This window comes from Cibotium barometz, chromosome 24, assembly GCF_041138505.1.
Source record: "Cibotium barometz isolate CiBa-2024 chromosome 24, ASM4113850v1, whole genome shotgun sequence".
NCBI classification, from domain to species: Eukaryota; Viridiplantae; Streptophyta; class Polypodiopsida; order Cyatheales; family Cibotiaceae; genus Cibotium; species Cibotium barometz.
The window spans coordinates 4,404,934-4,420,856 of record NC_141069.1 but is presented as its reverse complement, the minus strand read 5'-3'; the positions used below and the strand labels follow the sequence as shown (position 1 = coordinate 4,420,856).

At 41.9% G+C, this 15,923-nt stretch overlaps 1 protein-coding gene across 1 annotated transcript; it reads left to right on the top strand.

Annotated features, from left to right (window-relative positions):
• The first annotated feature begins 3,247 nt into the window (after window positions 1-3,247).
• LOC147624821 (uncharacterized) lies at window positions 3,248-4,932 on the top strand. The gene is made up of 3 exons (XM_086818867.1): window positions 3,248-3,516; window positions 4,022-4,498; window positions 4,619-4,932. Exons 1-3 carry the CDS (start codon window positions 3,349-3,351, stop codon window positions 4,871-4,873), a joined length of 900 nt encoding a protein of 299 aa, XP_086674993.1. The 5' UTR covers window positions 3,248-3,348; the 3' UTR covers window positions 4,874-4,932.
• Window positions 4,933-15,923: the final 10,991 nt, after the last annotated feature.

Here is a 15,923-nt window from a genome sequence, read left to right as displayed (position 1 = left end):
GTCTGTGAAAGGTGGAGAGAAATTTAAAGAAGAATCATTAGGATATAAATACCCATCAACCCAAAGATCCACACTACAATGACCCTGTTGTCTTCTTTCTTACTTCTCCTATGCATTTAGACGTTCTTTTCTTATAGGTGCATATTCATTCAAGATACGAATATGTAAGTCTACCTTCCTCACTCGTGATGAATTTGAGGTGTTTGTTATTTCTGTGAGTGCCATAGTAGACATAATGGAAGATGGTAGGTAGCTTGGATCCCAAAGAGAAGCTTGAAAGAGAGACCTACTGCAATGAGGAGAGAAGGGCTTGAGAGGGAGGGAGAGAGAGAGAGAGAGAGAGAGAGAGAGAGAGAGAGAGAGAGAGAATCTTTTAGTTGTTGAGTCGAACAGAGAGGAGATGTGACAGTAATCAATGAAGAAAACGGTTTTTAGGTGGGTTTGCTATAAAATATAAATTTTAAATTGCTAGCCTATCCAAAAATTTAAATTTAAATTAAACTTTTTATGTTTTATGTATTTAAAAGTGAAAAAATAAAAAAATGTAAGTTTTCCTTGTCTTTTAATGAGTGTTGATTTAGAATTTGTGGGAACTTCAAAAACACAATGAAAGTGTATTAAACGAGATTGTCTTTTAATAATGACTGTTGATATGGAATTTAGAGGGAACTTAAAAAACGCAATGAAAGGGCATTAAATGTAATTGAAAGTTATTTTGAGACAATTATTTTGAATTGTAAGAAAAAATATTTTTGGGGCCCCTATATGGACGAGATTGATGATGTTTCGAGAGTTTTAGAAAGAGAATCCTAGAGTGAAAATCCTAGAGAGGGAAAACTAGAGAGATCCCCTACTTTTAGGGCCAAAAGTAGACTTTATTATGACTTTGTCTCCTTAAACCTCAAAAAAATTAGTCTTAGTTCCTTAAAATTAAGGATTCTTACAGGGCCCTTTTTATGCTCAAATGCCCCCTAATGCCATAGTGGAAGCCCACATTCTTGAAAATGCATTCGTCGTCGCTACTACATTGTTCTTGCTCGGTGTATATGATATCTCAAAATCATAACTTTGAAAAGTGACCAGCCACCTCTTTTGCTTGGGAGAGAGGTTTGGTTGGTATAGGAAAAATTTCAAACTTTTGAGATATCATTTCGATCACAATGTGTCCATCATCCTTACCACCAGGATCAAATGGGAATTCATCATCCATTTTAATAAATGAATGGTCCTCATTTAATTCCTCATTTAGTGTTACTTCATGGCAACCTTCAAACTCTTCAACATCATGAGACTCCTTGTCATACTTTTCTTCATCCGTGAGATGAGGATCATAGTGGCCACAACCTTCTTAGCTTTGCACACATGCCTGGGTGACCATCTCTCTTTGCACTTGAAGCATAAGCCTTTTCTTCTCAACTCATCAATCTTTTGGTCATCCATCCTTTGAGTCTTTTTGAAGGTTTGAGGAGGGTTCTTATTGAAGTTGTCCCCTTTGTTTGCATCCGAGTGAGCTCCACTCTTGGGCTATCCACTCCTACATCCTTCCCTTGAGGTATTCAAATAAAACTTATTGGAATAAAATATATGATATCTTATTTTCTATTTGAATCTTGTCTTTTATTTTGAGTAATGTTGTGTAAAAATTAAAAAGTTTAGTATGGCCTAGAACTTATCTTCTTCCTTGGAAAAACAAGTTATACAAGTTGCTTTTGACAGTAATAGAGTGATGGCTGTAGCTTTTTATCTTGGTGTCGAGATTTTTATTTTGGACTATCTTATCAACCTTCGTTTATGTGGCCTCATCAATGGAATCAAGACAAAGAGAAGTTAATAGACATAGATTATCTTCCATTCTATGCCTTAAATCGAAGCTTGGCCACGGTTTAGACATCCCCTTAAACTCTTAAAGTTGAGAACAATGAATCATAGAAACCTGGACGAATAGTTTTAGTTGGCAATATAGCATAAATGAGGACAAACGTGTTGCTTTCATAATCGAGGAGCCAAGATATCTTATTAAGCCTGAAGGAGCCACTTGCTGTGACATGCTTATGAGAATTATGAAGGGAATACACCTGGAGGAATCGTTCACTTTTCTTGTGTGTGAGGATTATTCTTGTCAGACTCTGAGAATCTGACAAAATTAGCCAAGCATTAGGATATTGTGACAAAAGGCTCCAAGTGAGTCAGGAAATGTGTAAAGAGGAAATGAATGTCAAATATTGCAAAATAAAGTTTGCAGAATCAGTTGGGATGAGAACATTTGGAAGAAAAGATGGAATCTGATATGGGATGCTTTGATCCCAGCATTGAAAGCCCAATTCTTTTTGTGGAGAGTCTGCCTTCTAGCTCTACCTCTTACTTTCAAAACTTCTTCAGAGGAATTTTAATGCTGGAACATACCCTAGATGCAAAGCAGCTATTGAAGATGGGAGACATGCTTTTTGGGAGTGCCGCGCTTTAAGGGGTTTTGGGGGAAAGCCGGTAGGTGGGTAGAGGACAATCTAGGAGTGAGAGGGTCTTGGTGGGACTGGTTATTGTTGGGAAAGTTACACAAGATGCCTGATGAGATTGATCTAGTCTTTTGTCTGTGGGTGATTTGGGTTTCTAGAAATGAGCTGATCTTTAGCAAAGGGACAAACAAGGAGTAGAGGCCATTGAAGTTATGTTTAGAAGTTTACATTATTGATGGGCTATGTATCATACTAATAGGATGAATAATAGTGGATTTACTATGGATGTACAGGTATTAGAATCTGGGATTAGGTAATATAAACTAGGGGAGGTGAAATATTAATGCATGTTGGGCTTGCCTAATGTGTTTGATCACTTTTTGCAGGTATATACATGGGATGATGTTAGAGTGAAGTTTCCCAAATTTGGACGAAGAGGTGATAAGCAGCCAGAACAGATATTCATGGCCTTGGTGGAAAACCCTCTGGGAAAGAGACCAACAGTGAAGATTTGGATTAAAGAAGAGGATAATGAAAAGCAGTCTCCCAAAGGTGTGGCTTCTGATGTGCTTCTTATTGCATGTATGCTTGATTAGGATATCAGTTTTTATGGGAAAATTCCTCTTTTTTATGGGAGGATGAAAATGTGAGACTAAATCTGTGATGTAAAAGGAGGTACGTGGAGGGACCCACCTGATCACCTTCACACATCACCACCGCGTGTAGTAGTAGTTCGCGGGACTGAAGTCGTGTCTCGTTGCGTCATTGGCATCATATACGCAACGTATGGCGTCCAGTACCGATGTCCTGGGTGGGTGAGCCCCGTGCTTTTCTCTTTCAACAAGAGACAGTTAACTTTCTTCTTCTCTTGAGTTAAACCACGCTGCAGACGGCCATGGCGGATGTTGAGGTGCAATTAGCTCTGATTGAGAAGCCCCCACCACCTAGACTGGTCGTCGAGAAGCCGTCTGCTGCAGCTTCTACCAGGAAGAAGACAGAGTTTCCTTACTCGTTTGAGAAGGTGCTAAGCAAAACAGATGCAGCTGGAAGGTGGCCCTCTCTGGTAAACCCTCGGGCTCACTTGTATTTCTCTTGCTTTTTATCTTGCGCTAGTATTAACAAGGAGGTAGGTGGGGGGACCCGCCTGATCACCCTTCATCACACACCACCAGTGCGTGTAGTGTAGTAGTAGCTAGCGGGACTGAAGTCATGTCTCGTTGCGTCATTGGCATCATATACGCAACGTATGGCGTCCAGTACCGGTGTCCGAGATGGGCCGTGCTTCTCTCTTTCAAGAGACAACTTTCTTCTTGAGATAAACCACGCTGCAGCAAGATTCGGTACATGGCCATGGCGGAATTAGTTGAGGTGCAATTAGCTCTGATTGAGAAGCCCCGCCCACCTAGACTGGTCGAGAAGCCGTCTGAGGCAGAATTTCCTTACTCGTTTGAGAAGGTGCTAAGCAAAACAGATGCAGCTGGAAGGGGACCCTCTTTGGTAGACCCTCGCGCACTCATTTTCCACTTCTATTTCTCTTGCTTTTTATGGTGTTTGATGTGTGGCTGCAGATGTTGCAAAGCGCGGTCACTAAAGCTTGCCTGGATCTTGGTGTGGGTGGAGACATTGAGTTGGAGGAAGGGGCCGGGCAGGTGTGGAATGTAGGGCTAAGACATTATGGGAAGACGAGACGTAGGAGCTTCATTTTCAGAGGATGGAGAAAGTTCGCCCGCTACTACAAGCTCCAAGTCGGGGATATAGTGGAGATGAAGATCGTGAGCCAGCATCGAATCTTAGTGCAGATCAGGCGACCCACCACCACCACCTGCATGCGCCCATCAATGCGAATACCAAAATACTCAAACTTCAGAGAAAAACCACCACTCTCCAGCTATCCACCTCGAGCCCATAAGAGGAACGCCGCCTTAGACGTTGCTTATAAGAGCCTGGAGTTGGCAGCAACATCACCCATTTTCTCAAAAAGACAACACCCCCCCCTGTGCTACGTTAAGCTAGAGGCCTCCAATGTGAGAAAGCCCTTCATCATTGTAAGTATAGCCTCTCTCCTTTCTTCATTATCTAGAGAGTCCTTCACCCTCTTCTTTATTTTCATTGCCTCTCTTCTTTACGTGTTCACTTGTCCTAACGTATATATGTCCTCATTACAGGACATTCCAAGTGAGTTTGCCATATATTTGTCCAAGGGCCCGTGTGTCGTCTCTCTTGTCGATGGCTCAAAAGAAAGGTGGATAGTTCACTCGGCTTATTCACATGCAAGAGTAACATTTGAGGAGGGATGGGAACGTCATTGCATTGATCACAAGCTTCAAGAAGGAGATATTTGCATCTTTGAGATGATTGACCTTGAAAATTTGACCCTTAAAGTATACATCTACAAAAGTGACAAAGGAACTCCATTCTAGCTAGCTTTAAGTGAACAAACTAGTGTGGCTCATTGACGCTACGTTGAAAACTCAGCTTTTGGTAGGGAATAATATATATCTACTTCCTTATCTAAAATTTTGTAGGGAATATTATATATCTAGCTCCTTATCTAGTTTTATTACTAATAAGTTGATGCTTTAGGTCTTCAATTCATAAGCACAAAGCATTGTATCTTATGTAGCATAATAACTTCTTGTTAAAAGCTTGCTTACATATTTAAATCAAGTGTGCATCCTATATTTTGAAAAATTGACAAGTGATATTTCTTTTAGTGGTGTGTAGGAGTGTTATTTATTGCAAGTATAGTGTTTGTTGAAAGATAGGACAACGATTAGTTTCGAAGAATGATAGGAGCTAGAATTGCATTTGAGGTCTAAAGCTTTAAGGTCTAGCTCTACCATGTGGTAGAGCAAGATTGCATCGATCTAGCTGTGTTCCATACACATCAACAAAACCAATTACTCCAAGAAGAGACCTACTTCACATGACAATAACCAAGGAGCTAGAATTGCATTTGATCTAGCTCTACCACGTGGTAGAGCTGTATTCTACCGACACCACTTCGTAGAACTGAATGCTTTGAGGTCCAGCTCTACCATGTGGTGGTTCTAGAATTGCATTTGAGGTCTAGCTCTACCATGTGGTATAACTGTATTCTATCTAGACTACATCATAGAGCTAGAATGCTTTGAGGTCCAGCTCTACCGTGTGGTGGAGCTAGAATGCATTCTTCTAGCTCTACCATGTGGTAGAGCTAGACTTCAAAGAATGTACAGGCTGAGGTTGAATGTAACTGTGGTAGAGCTAGACCATAAAGCTTTCTACCTCTACGATTCTAGCTCCACCACATGGTAGAGCTAGACCTCAAGTGCAATTCTAGCTCCACCACATGGTAAAGCTAGAACTCAAAGCATTCTATCTCAATTACTCCATCTTGGAGCTCTCAATACATTTATTAGTCTTGCTCTACCACATGGTAGAGCTAGATAAATGCATTCTAGCTGGACTTCAAAGTATTCTAGTGCTGGTTTTTCAATGGATACTATCTCTACCAAGTGGCAGAGCAAGATTAATGAATGTATTAACCGGAATGCATTCTTCTAGCTCTACCATTTGGTAGAGCTAGACTTCAATGAATGTAACCGACTGAGGTTGAATGTAACCGGTTGAGGTTGAATGTAACGGGCTGAGGTTGAATGTAACTATGGTAGAGCTGTATTCTACCTAAACCACATTGTAGAGATAGAATGCTTTGAGGTCTAGCTCTACCATGTGGTGGAGCAAGAGTCGTAGAGGTAGAAAGCTTTGAGGTCTAGCTCTACCATGTGGTAGAGCAAGAATGCATCGATCTAGCTGTGTTCCATACACATCAACAAAACCAATTACTCCAAGAAGAGACCTACTTCACACAACAAGAACCAAGGAGCTAGAATTGCATTTGATCTACCTCTACCACGTGGTAGAAATGTATTCTACCTAGACCACATCATAGAGATAGAATGCTTTGAGGTCAAGCTCCACCATGTGGTGGAGCTAGAATGCATTCTTCTAGCTGTACCATGTGGTAGAGCTAGACTTCAACGAATGTAACCGACTGAGGTTGAATGTAACTGTGATAGAGCTGTATTCTACGTAAACCACATTGTAGAGATAGAATGCTTTGAGGTCTAGCTCTACCATGTGGTGAAGCTAGCATCGATCTAGCTGTGTTCCATACACATCAACAAAACCAATTACTCCAAAAAGAGACCTACTTCACATGACAAGAACCAAGGAGCTAGAATTGCATTTGATCTAGCTCTACCACATGGTAGAGCTATATTCTACCTAGACCACATCGTTGAGCTAGAATGCTTTGAGGTCCAGCTCCACCATGTGGTGGAGCTAGAATCCATTCTTCTACCTCTACCATGTGGTAGAGCTAGACTTCAATGAATGTAACCGGCTGAGGTTGAATGTGACATTGGTAGAGCTGTATTGTATCTAAACCACATTGTAGAGATAGAAAAATTTGAGATCTAGCTCTATCATGTGGTGGAGCTAATATTGCAATGGAGATCTAGCTCTACCATGTGGTGGAGCTAGAATTGTTGAGGTAGAAAGCTTTGAGGTCTAGCTCTACCATGTGGTAGAGCAAGAATGCATCGATCTAGCTGTGTTCCATACACATCAACAAAACCAATTACTCCAAGAAGAGACGTACTTCACATGACAAGAACCAAGGAGCTAGAATTGCATTTGATCTAGCGCTACCATGTGGTAGAGCTGTATTCTACCTAGACCACTTCGTAGAACTGAATGCTTTGAGGTCCAGCTCTATCATGTGGTGGTTCTTGAATTACTCCAAGAAGAGACCTACTTCACATGACAAGAACCAAGGAGCTATAATTGTATTTGAGGTCCAGCTCTACCATGTGGTAGAGCTGTATTCTACCTAGAGCACATCGTAGAGCTAGAATGCTTTGAGGTCCAGCTCTACCATGTGGTGGAGCTAGAATTGCATTTGAGGTCTAGCTCTACCATGTGGTAGAGCAAGATTGCATCGATCTAGCTGTGTTCCATACACATCAACAAAACCAATTACTCCAAGAAGAGACCTACTTCACACAACAAGAACCAAGGAGCTAGAATTGCATTTGATCTAGCTCTACCACGTGGTAGAAATGTATTCTACCTAGACCACATCGTAGAGCTAGAATGCTTTGAGGTCAAGCTCCACCATGTGGTGGAGCTAGAATGCATTCTTCTAGCTCTACCATGTGGTAGAGCTAGACTTCAATGAATATAACCGGCTGAGGTTGAATGTAACTGTGATAGAGCTGTATTCTATCTAAACCACATTGTAGAGATAGAATGCTTTGAGGTCTAGCTCTACCATGTGGTGAAGCTAGAATTGAATTTGAGGTCTAGCTCTACCATGTGGTGGAGCTAGAATTGCATTTGAGGTCTAAAGCTTTAAGGTCTAGCTCTACCATGTGGTAGAGCAAGATTCCATCAATCTAGCTGTGTTCCATACACATCAACAAAACCAATTACTCCAAGAAGAGACCTACTTCACATGACAATAACCAAGGAGCTAGAATTGCATTTGATCTAGCTTTACCACGTGGTAGAGCTGTATTCTACCTAGACCACTTCGTAGAACTGAATGCTTTGAGGTCTAGCTCTACCATGTGGTGGTTCTAGAATTGCATTTGAGGTCTAGCTCTACCATGTGGTATAACTGTATTCTATCTAGACTACATCGTAGAGCTAGAATGCTTTGAGGTCCAGCTCTACCATGTGGTGGAGCTAGAATGCATTCTTCTAGCTCTACCATGTGGTAGAGCTAGACTTCAAAGAATGTAACCGGCTGAGGTTGAATGTAACTGTGGTAGAGCTAGACCATAAAGCTTTCTACCTCTACGATTCTAGCTCCACCACATGGTAGAGCTAGACCTCAAGTGCAATTCTAGTCCACCACATGGTAAAGCTAGAACTCAAAGCATTCTATCTCAATTACTCCATCTTGGAGCTCTCAATACATTTATTAGTCTTGCTCTACCACATGGTAGAGCTAGATAAATGCATTCTAGCTGGACTTCAAAGTATTCTGGTGCTGGTTTTTCAATGGATACTATCTCTACCAAGTGGCAGAGCAAGATTAATGAATGTATTAACCGGAATGCATTCTTCTAGCTCTGCCATTTGGTAGAGCTAGACTTCAATGAATGAAACCGATTGAGGTTGAATGTAACCGGTTGAGGTTGAATGTAACGGGCTGAGGTTGAATGTAACTATGGTAGAGCTGTATTCTACCTAAACCACATTGTAGAGATAGAATGCTTTGAGGTCTAGCTCTACCATGTGGTGGAGCAAGAGTCGTAGAGGTAGAAAGCTTTGAGGTCTAGCTCTACCATGTGGTAGAGCAAGAATGCATCGATCTAGCTGTGTTCCATACACATCAACAAAACCAATTACTCCAAGAAGAGACCTACTTCACACAACAAGAACCAAGGAGCTAGAATTGCATTTGATCTAGCTCTACCACATGGTAGAAATGTATTCTACCTAGACCACATCATAGAGCTAGAATGCTTTGAGGTCAAGCTCCACCATGTGGTGGAGCTAGAATGCATTCTTCTAGCTCTACCATGTGGTAGAGCTAGACTTCAACGAATGTAACCGGCTGAGGTTGAATGTAACTGTGATAGAGCTGTATTCTACCTAAACCACATTGTAGAGATAGAATGCTTTGAGGTCTAGCTCTACCATGTGGTGAAGCTAGAATTGCATTTGAGGTCTAGCTCTACCATGTGGTGCAGCTAGAATTGCATTTAAGGTCTAAAGCTTTAAGGTCTAGCTCTACCATGTGGTAGAGCAAGAATGCATCGATCTAGCTGTGTTCCATACACATCAACAAAACCAATTACTCCAAAAAGAGACCTACTTCACATGACAAGAACCAAGGAGCTAGAATTGCATTTGATCTAGCTCTACCACATGGTAGAGCTGTATTCTACCTAGACCATATCGTAGAGCTAGAATGCTTTGAGGTCCAGCTCCACCATGTGGTGGAGCTAGAATCCATTCTTCTACCTCTACCATATGGTAGAGCTAGACTTCAATGAATGTAACCGGCTGAGGTTGAATGTGACATTGGTAGAGCTGTATTCTATCTAAACCACATTGTAGAGATAGAATAATTTGAGATCTAGCTCTGCCATGTGGTGGAGCTAGAATTGCAATTGAGGTCTAGCTCTACCATGTGGTGGAGCTAGAATCGTTGAGGTAGAAAGCTTTGAGGTCTAGCTCTACCATGTGGTAGAGCAAGAATGCATCGATCTAGCTGTGTTCCATACACATCAACAAAACCAATTACTCCAAGAAGAGACGTACTTCACATGACAAGAACCAAGGAGCTAGAATTGCATTTGATCTAACTCTACCACGTGGTAGAGCTGTATTCTACCTAGACCACTTCGTAGAACTGAATGCTTTGAGGTCCATCTCTATCATGTGGTGGTTCTAGAATTACTCCAAGAAGAGACCTACTTCACATGACAAGAACCAAGGAGCTATAATTGTATTTGAGGTCCAGCTCTACCATGTGGTAGAGCTGTATTCTACCTAGAGCACATCGTAGAGCTAGAATGCTTTGAGGTCCAGCTCTACCATGTGGTGGAGCTAGAATTGCATTTGAGGTCTAGCTCTACCATGTGGTAGAGCAAGATTGCATCGATCTAGCTGTATTCCATACACATCAACAAAACCAATTACTCCAAGAAGAGACCTACTTCACACAACAAGAACCAAGAAGCTAGAATTGCATTTGATCTAGCTCTACCACGTGGTAGAAATGTATTCTACCTAGACCACATCGTAGAGCTAGAATGCTTTGAGGTCAAGCTCCACCATGTGGTGGAGCTAGAATGCATTCTTCTAGCTCTACCATGTGGTAGAGCTAGACTTCAACGAATATAACCGGCTGAGGTTGAATGTAACTGTGATAGAGCTGTATTCTACCTAAACCACATTGTAGAGATAGAATGCTTTGAGGTCTAGCTCTACCATGTGGTGAAGCTAGAATTGCATTTGAGGTCTAGCTCTACCATGTGGTGGAGCTAGAATTGCATTTGAGGTCTAAAGCTATAAGGTCTAGCTCTACCATGTGGTAGAGCAAGATTGCATCGATCTAGCTGTGTTCCATACACATCAACAAAACCAATTACTCCAAGAAGAGACCTACTTCACATGACAATAACCAAGGAGCTAGAATTGCATTTGATCTAGCTCTACCACGTGGTAGAGCTGTATTCTACCTAGACCACTTCGTAGAACTGAATGCTTTGAGGTCCAGCTCTACCATGTGGTGGTTCTAGAATTGCATTTGAGGTCTAGCTCTACCATGTGGTATAACTGTATTCTATCTAGACTACATCGTAGAGCTAGAATGCTTTGAGGTCCAGCTCTACCATGTGGTGGAGCTAGAATGCATTCTTCTAGCTCTACCATGTGGTAGAGCTAGACTTCAAAGAATGTAACCGGTTGAGGTTGAATGTAACTGTGGTAGAGCTAGACCATAAAGCTTTCTACCTCTACGATTCTAGCTCCACCACATGGTAGAGCTAGACCTCAAGTGCAATTCTAGCTCCACCACATGGTAAAGCTAGAACTCAAAGCATTCTATCTCAATTACTCCATCTTGGAGCTCTCAATACATTTATTAGTCTTTCTCTACCACATGGTAGAGCTAGATAAATGCATTCTAGCTGGACTTCAAAGTATTCTAGTGCTGGTTTTTCAATGGATACTATCTCTACCAAGTGGCAGAGCAAGATTAATGAATGTATTAACCGGAATGCATTCTTCTAGCTCTACCATTTGGTAGAGCTAGACTTCAATGAATGTAACCGACTGAGGTTGAATGTAACCGGTTGAGGTTGAATGTAACGGTGAATGTAACTATGGTAGAGCTGTATTCTACCTAAACCACATTGTAGAGATAGAATGCTTTGAGGTCTAGCTCTACCATGTGGTGGAGCAAGAGTCGTAGAGGTAGAAAGCTTTGAGGTCTAGCTCTACCATGTGGTAGAGCAAGAATGCATCGATCTAGCTGTGTTCCATACACATCAACAAAACCAATTACTCCAAGAAGAGACCTACTTCACACAACAAGAACCAAGGAGCTAGAATTGCATTTGATCTAGCTCTACCACGTGGTAGAAATGTGTTCTACCTAGACCACATCATAGAGCTAGAATGCTTTGAGGTCAAGCTCCACCATGTGGTGGAGCTAGAATGCATTCTTCTAGCTCTACCATGTGGTAGAGCTAGACTTCAACGAATGTAACCGGCTGAGGTTGAATGTAACTGTGATAGAGCTGTATTCTACCTAAACCACATTGTAGAGATAGAATGCTTTGAGGTCTAGCTCTACCATGTGGTGAAGCTAGAATTGCATTTGAGGTCTAGCTCTACCATGTGGTGCAGCTAGAATTGCATTTGAGGTCTAGCTCTACCATGTGGTGCAGCTAGAATTGCATTTAAGGTCTAAAGCTTTAAGGTCTAGCTCTACCATGTGGTAGAGCAAGAATGCATCGATCTAGTTGTGTTCCATACACATCAACAAAACCAATTACTCCAAAAAGAGACCTACTTCACATGACAAGAACCAAGGAGCTAGAATTGCATTTGATCTAGCTCTACCACATGGTAGAGCTGTATTCTACCTAGACGACATCGTAGAGCTAGAATGCTTTGAGGTCCAGCTCCACCATGTGGTGGAGCTAGAATCCATTCTTCTACCTCTACCATGTGGTAGAGCTAGACTTCAATGAATGTAACCGACTGAGGTTGAATGTGACATTGGTAGAGCTGTATTCTATCTAAACCACATTGTAGAGATAGAATAGTTTGAGATCTAGCTCTACCATGTGGTGGAGCTAGAATTGCAATTGAGGTCTAGCTCTACCATGTGGTGGAGCTAGAATCGTTGAGGTAGAAAGCTTTGAGGTCTAGCTCTACCATGTGGTAGAGCAAGAATGCATCGATCTAGCTGTGTTCCATACACATCAACAAAACCAATTACTGCAAGAAGAGACGTACTTCACATGACAAGAACCAAGGAGCTAGAATTGCATTTAATCTAGCTCTACCACGTGGTAGAGCTGTATTCTACCTAGAGCACTTCGTAGAACTGAATGCTTTGAGGTCCAGCTCTATCATGTGGTGGTTCTAGAATTACTCCAAGAAGAGACCTACTTCACATGACAAGAACCAAGGAGCTATAATTGTATTTGAGGTCCAGCTCTACCATGTGGTAGAGCTGTATTCTACCTAGAGCACATCGTAGAGCTAGAATGCTTTGAGGTCCAGCTCTACCATGTGGTGGAGCTAGAATTGCATTTGAGGTCTAGCTCTACCATGTGGTAGAGCAAGAATGCATCGATCTAGCTGTGTTCCATACACATCAACAAAACCAATTACTCCAAGAAGAGACCTATTTCACACAACAAGAACCAAGGAGCTAGAATTGCATTTGATCTAGCTCTACCACGTGGTAGAAATGTATTCTACCTAGACCACATCGTAGAGCTAGAATGCTTTGAGGTCAAGCTCCACCATGTGGTGGAGCTAGAATGCATTCTTCTAGCTCTACCATGTGGTAGAGCTAGACTTCAACGAATATAACCGGCTGAGGTTGAACGTAACTGTGATAGAGCTGTATTCTACCTAAACCACATTGTAGAGATAGAATGCTTTGAGGTCTAGCTCTACCATGTGGTGAAGCTAGAATTGCATTTGAGGTCTAGCTCTACCACGTGGTGGAGCTAGAATTGCATTTGAGGTCTAAAGCTTTAAGGTCTAGCTCTACCATGTGGTAGAGCAAGATTGCACCTGTGTTCCATACACATCAACAAAACCAATTACTCCAAGAAGAGACCTACTTCACACAACAAGAGCCAAGGAGCTAGAATTGCATTTGATCTAGCTCTACCACGTGGTAGAAATGTATTCCACCTAGACCACATCATAGAGCTAGAATGCTTTGAGGTCAAGCTCCACCATGTGGTGGAGCTAGAATGCATTCTTCTAGCTCTACCATGTGGTAGAGCTAGACTTCAACGAATGTAACCGGCTGAGGTTGAATGTAACTGTGATAGAGCTGTATTCTACCTAAACCACATTGTAGAGATAGAATGCTTTGAGGTCTAGCTCTACCATGTGGTGAAGCTAGAATTGCATTTGAGGTCTAGCTCTACCATGTGGTGCAGCTAGAATTGCATTTAAGGTCTAAAGCTTTAAGGTCTAGCTCTACCATGTGGTAGAGCAAGAATGCATCGATCTAGCTAAGTTCCATACACATCAACAAAACCAATTACTCCAAAAAGAGACCTACTTCACATGACAAGAACCAAGGAGCTAGAATTGCATTTGATCTAGCTCTACCACATGGTAGAGCTGTATTCTACCTAGACCACATCGTAGAGCTAGAATGCTTTGAGGTCCAGCTCCACCATGTGGTGGAGCTAGAATCCATTCTTCTACCTCTACCATATGGTAGAGCTAGACTTCAATGAATGTAACCGGCTGAGGTTGAATGTGACATTGGTAGAGCTGTATTCTATCTAAACCACATTGTAGAGATAGAATAATTTGAGATCAAGCTCTACCATGTGGTGGAGCTAGAATTGCAATTGAGGTCTAGCTCTACCATGTGGTGGAGCTAGAATCGTTGAGGTAGAAAGCTTTGAGGTCTAGCTCTACCATGTGGTAGAGCAAGAATGCATCGATCTAGCTGTGTTCCATACACATCAACAAAACCAATTACTCCAAGAAGAGACGTACTTCACATGACAAGAACCAAGGAGCTAGAATTGCATTTGATCTAGCTCTACCAGGTGGTAGAGCTGTATTCTACCTAGACCACTTCGTAGAACTGAATGCTTTGAGGTCCAGCTCTATCATGTGGTGGTTCTAGAATTACTCCAAGAAGAGACCTACTTCACATGACAAGAACCAAGGAGCTATAATTGTATTTGAGGTCCAGCTCTACCATGTGGTAGAGCTGTATTCTACCTAGAGCACATCGTAGAGCTAGAATGCTTTGAGGTCCAGCTCTACCATGTGGTGGAGCTAGAATTGCATTTGAGGTCTAGCTCTACCATGTGGTAGAGCAAGATTGCATCGATCTAGCTGTGTTCCATACACATCAACAAAACCAATTACTCCAAGAAGAGACCTATTTCACACAACAAGAACCAAGGAGCTAGAATTGCATTTGATCTAGCTCTACCACGTGGTAGAAATGTATTCTACCTAGACCACATCGTAGAGCTAGAATGCTTTGAGGTCAAGCTCCACCATGTGGTGGAGCTAGAATGCATTCTTCTAGCTCTACCATGTGGTAGAGCTAGACTTCAACGAATATAACCGGCTGAGGTTGAGTGTAACTGTGATAGAGCTGTATTCTACCTAAACCACATTGTAGAGATAGAATGCTTTGAGGTCTAGCTCTACCATGTGGTGAAGCTAGAATTGCATTTGAGGTCTAGCTCTACCATGTGGTGGAGCTAGAATTGCATTTGAGGTCTAAAGCTATAAGGTCTGGCTCTACCATGTGGTAGAGCAAGATTGCATCGATCTAGCTGTGTTCCATACACATCAACAAAACCAATTACTCCAAGAAGAGACCTACTTCACATGACAATAACCAAGGAGCTAGAATTGCATTTGATCTAGCTCTACCACGTGGTAGAGCTGTATTCTACCTAGACCACTTCGTAGAACTGAATGCTTTGAGGTCCAGCTCTACCATGTGGTGGTTCTAGAATTGCATTTGAGGTCTAGCTCTACCATGTGGTATAACTGTATTCTATCTAGACTACATCGTAGAGCTAGAATGCTTTGAGGTCCAGCTCTACCATGTGGTGGAGCTAGAATGCATTCTTCTAGCTCTACCATGTGGTAGAGCTAGACTTCAAAGAATGTAACCGGTTGAGGTTGAATGTAACTGTGGTAGAGCTAGACCATAAAGCTTTCTACCTCTACGATTCTAGCTCCACCACATGGTAGAGCTAGACCTCAAGTGCAATTCTAGCTCCACCACATGGTAAAGCTAGAACTCAAAGCATTCTATCTCAATTACTCCATCTTGGAGCTCTCAATACATTTATTAGTCTTGCTCTACCACATGGTAGAGCTAGATAAATGCATTCTAGCTGGACTTCAAAGTATTCTAGTGCTGGTTTTTCAATGGATACTATCTCTACCAAGTGGCAGAGCAAGATTAATGAATGTATTAACCGGAATGCATTCTTCTAGCTCTACCATTTGGTAGAGCTAGACTTCAATGAATGTAACCGACTGAGGTTGAATGTAACCGGTTGAGGTTGAATGTAACGGGCTCAGGTTGAATGTAACTATGGTAGAGCTGTATTCTACCTAAACCACATTGTAGAGATAGAATGCTTTGAGGTCTAGCTCTACCATGTGGTGGAGCAAGAGTCGTAGAGGTAGAAAGCTTTGAGGTCTAGCTCTACCATG

What these genes read in the sequence shown, in the direction of transcription:
- LOC147624821 (XM_086818867.1), top strand. Translation starts at nt 3,349, where the DNA reads ATGGCGGATGTTGAGGTGCAATTAGCTCTGATTGAGAAGCCCCCACCA. An exon ending in CTGGAAGGTGGCCCTCTCTG is followed by an intron (nt 3,517 to 4,021) that starts GTAAACCCTCGG and finishes GTGTGGCTGCAG; the next exon opens with ATGTTGCAAAGCGCGGTCAC. An exon ending in TGAGAAAGCCCTTCATCATT is followed by an intron (nt 4,499 to 4,618) that starts GTAAGTATAGCC and finishes TCCTCATTACAG; the next exon opens with GACATTCCAAGTGAGTTTGC.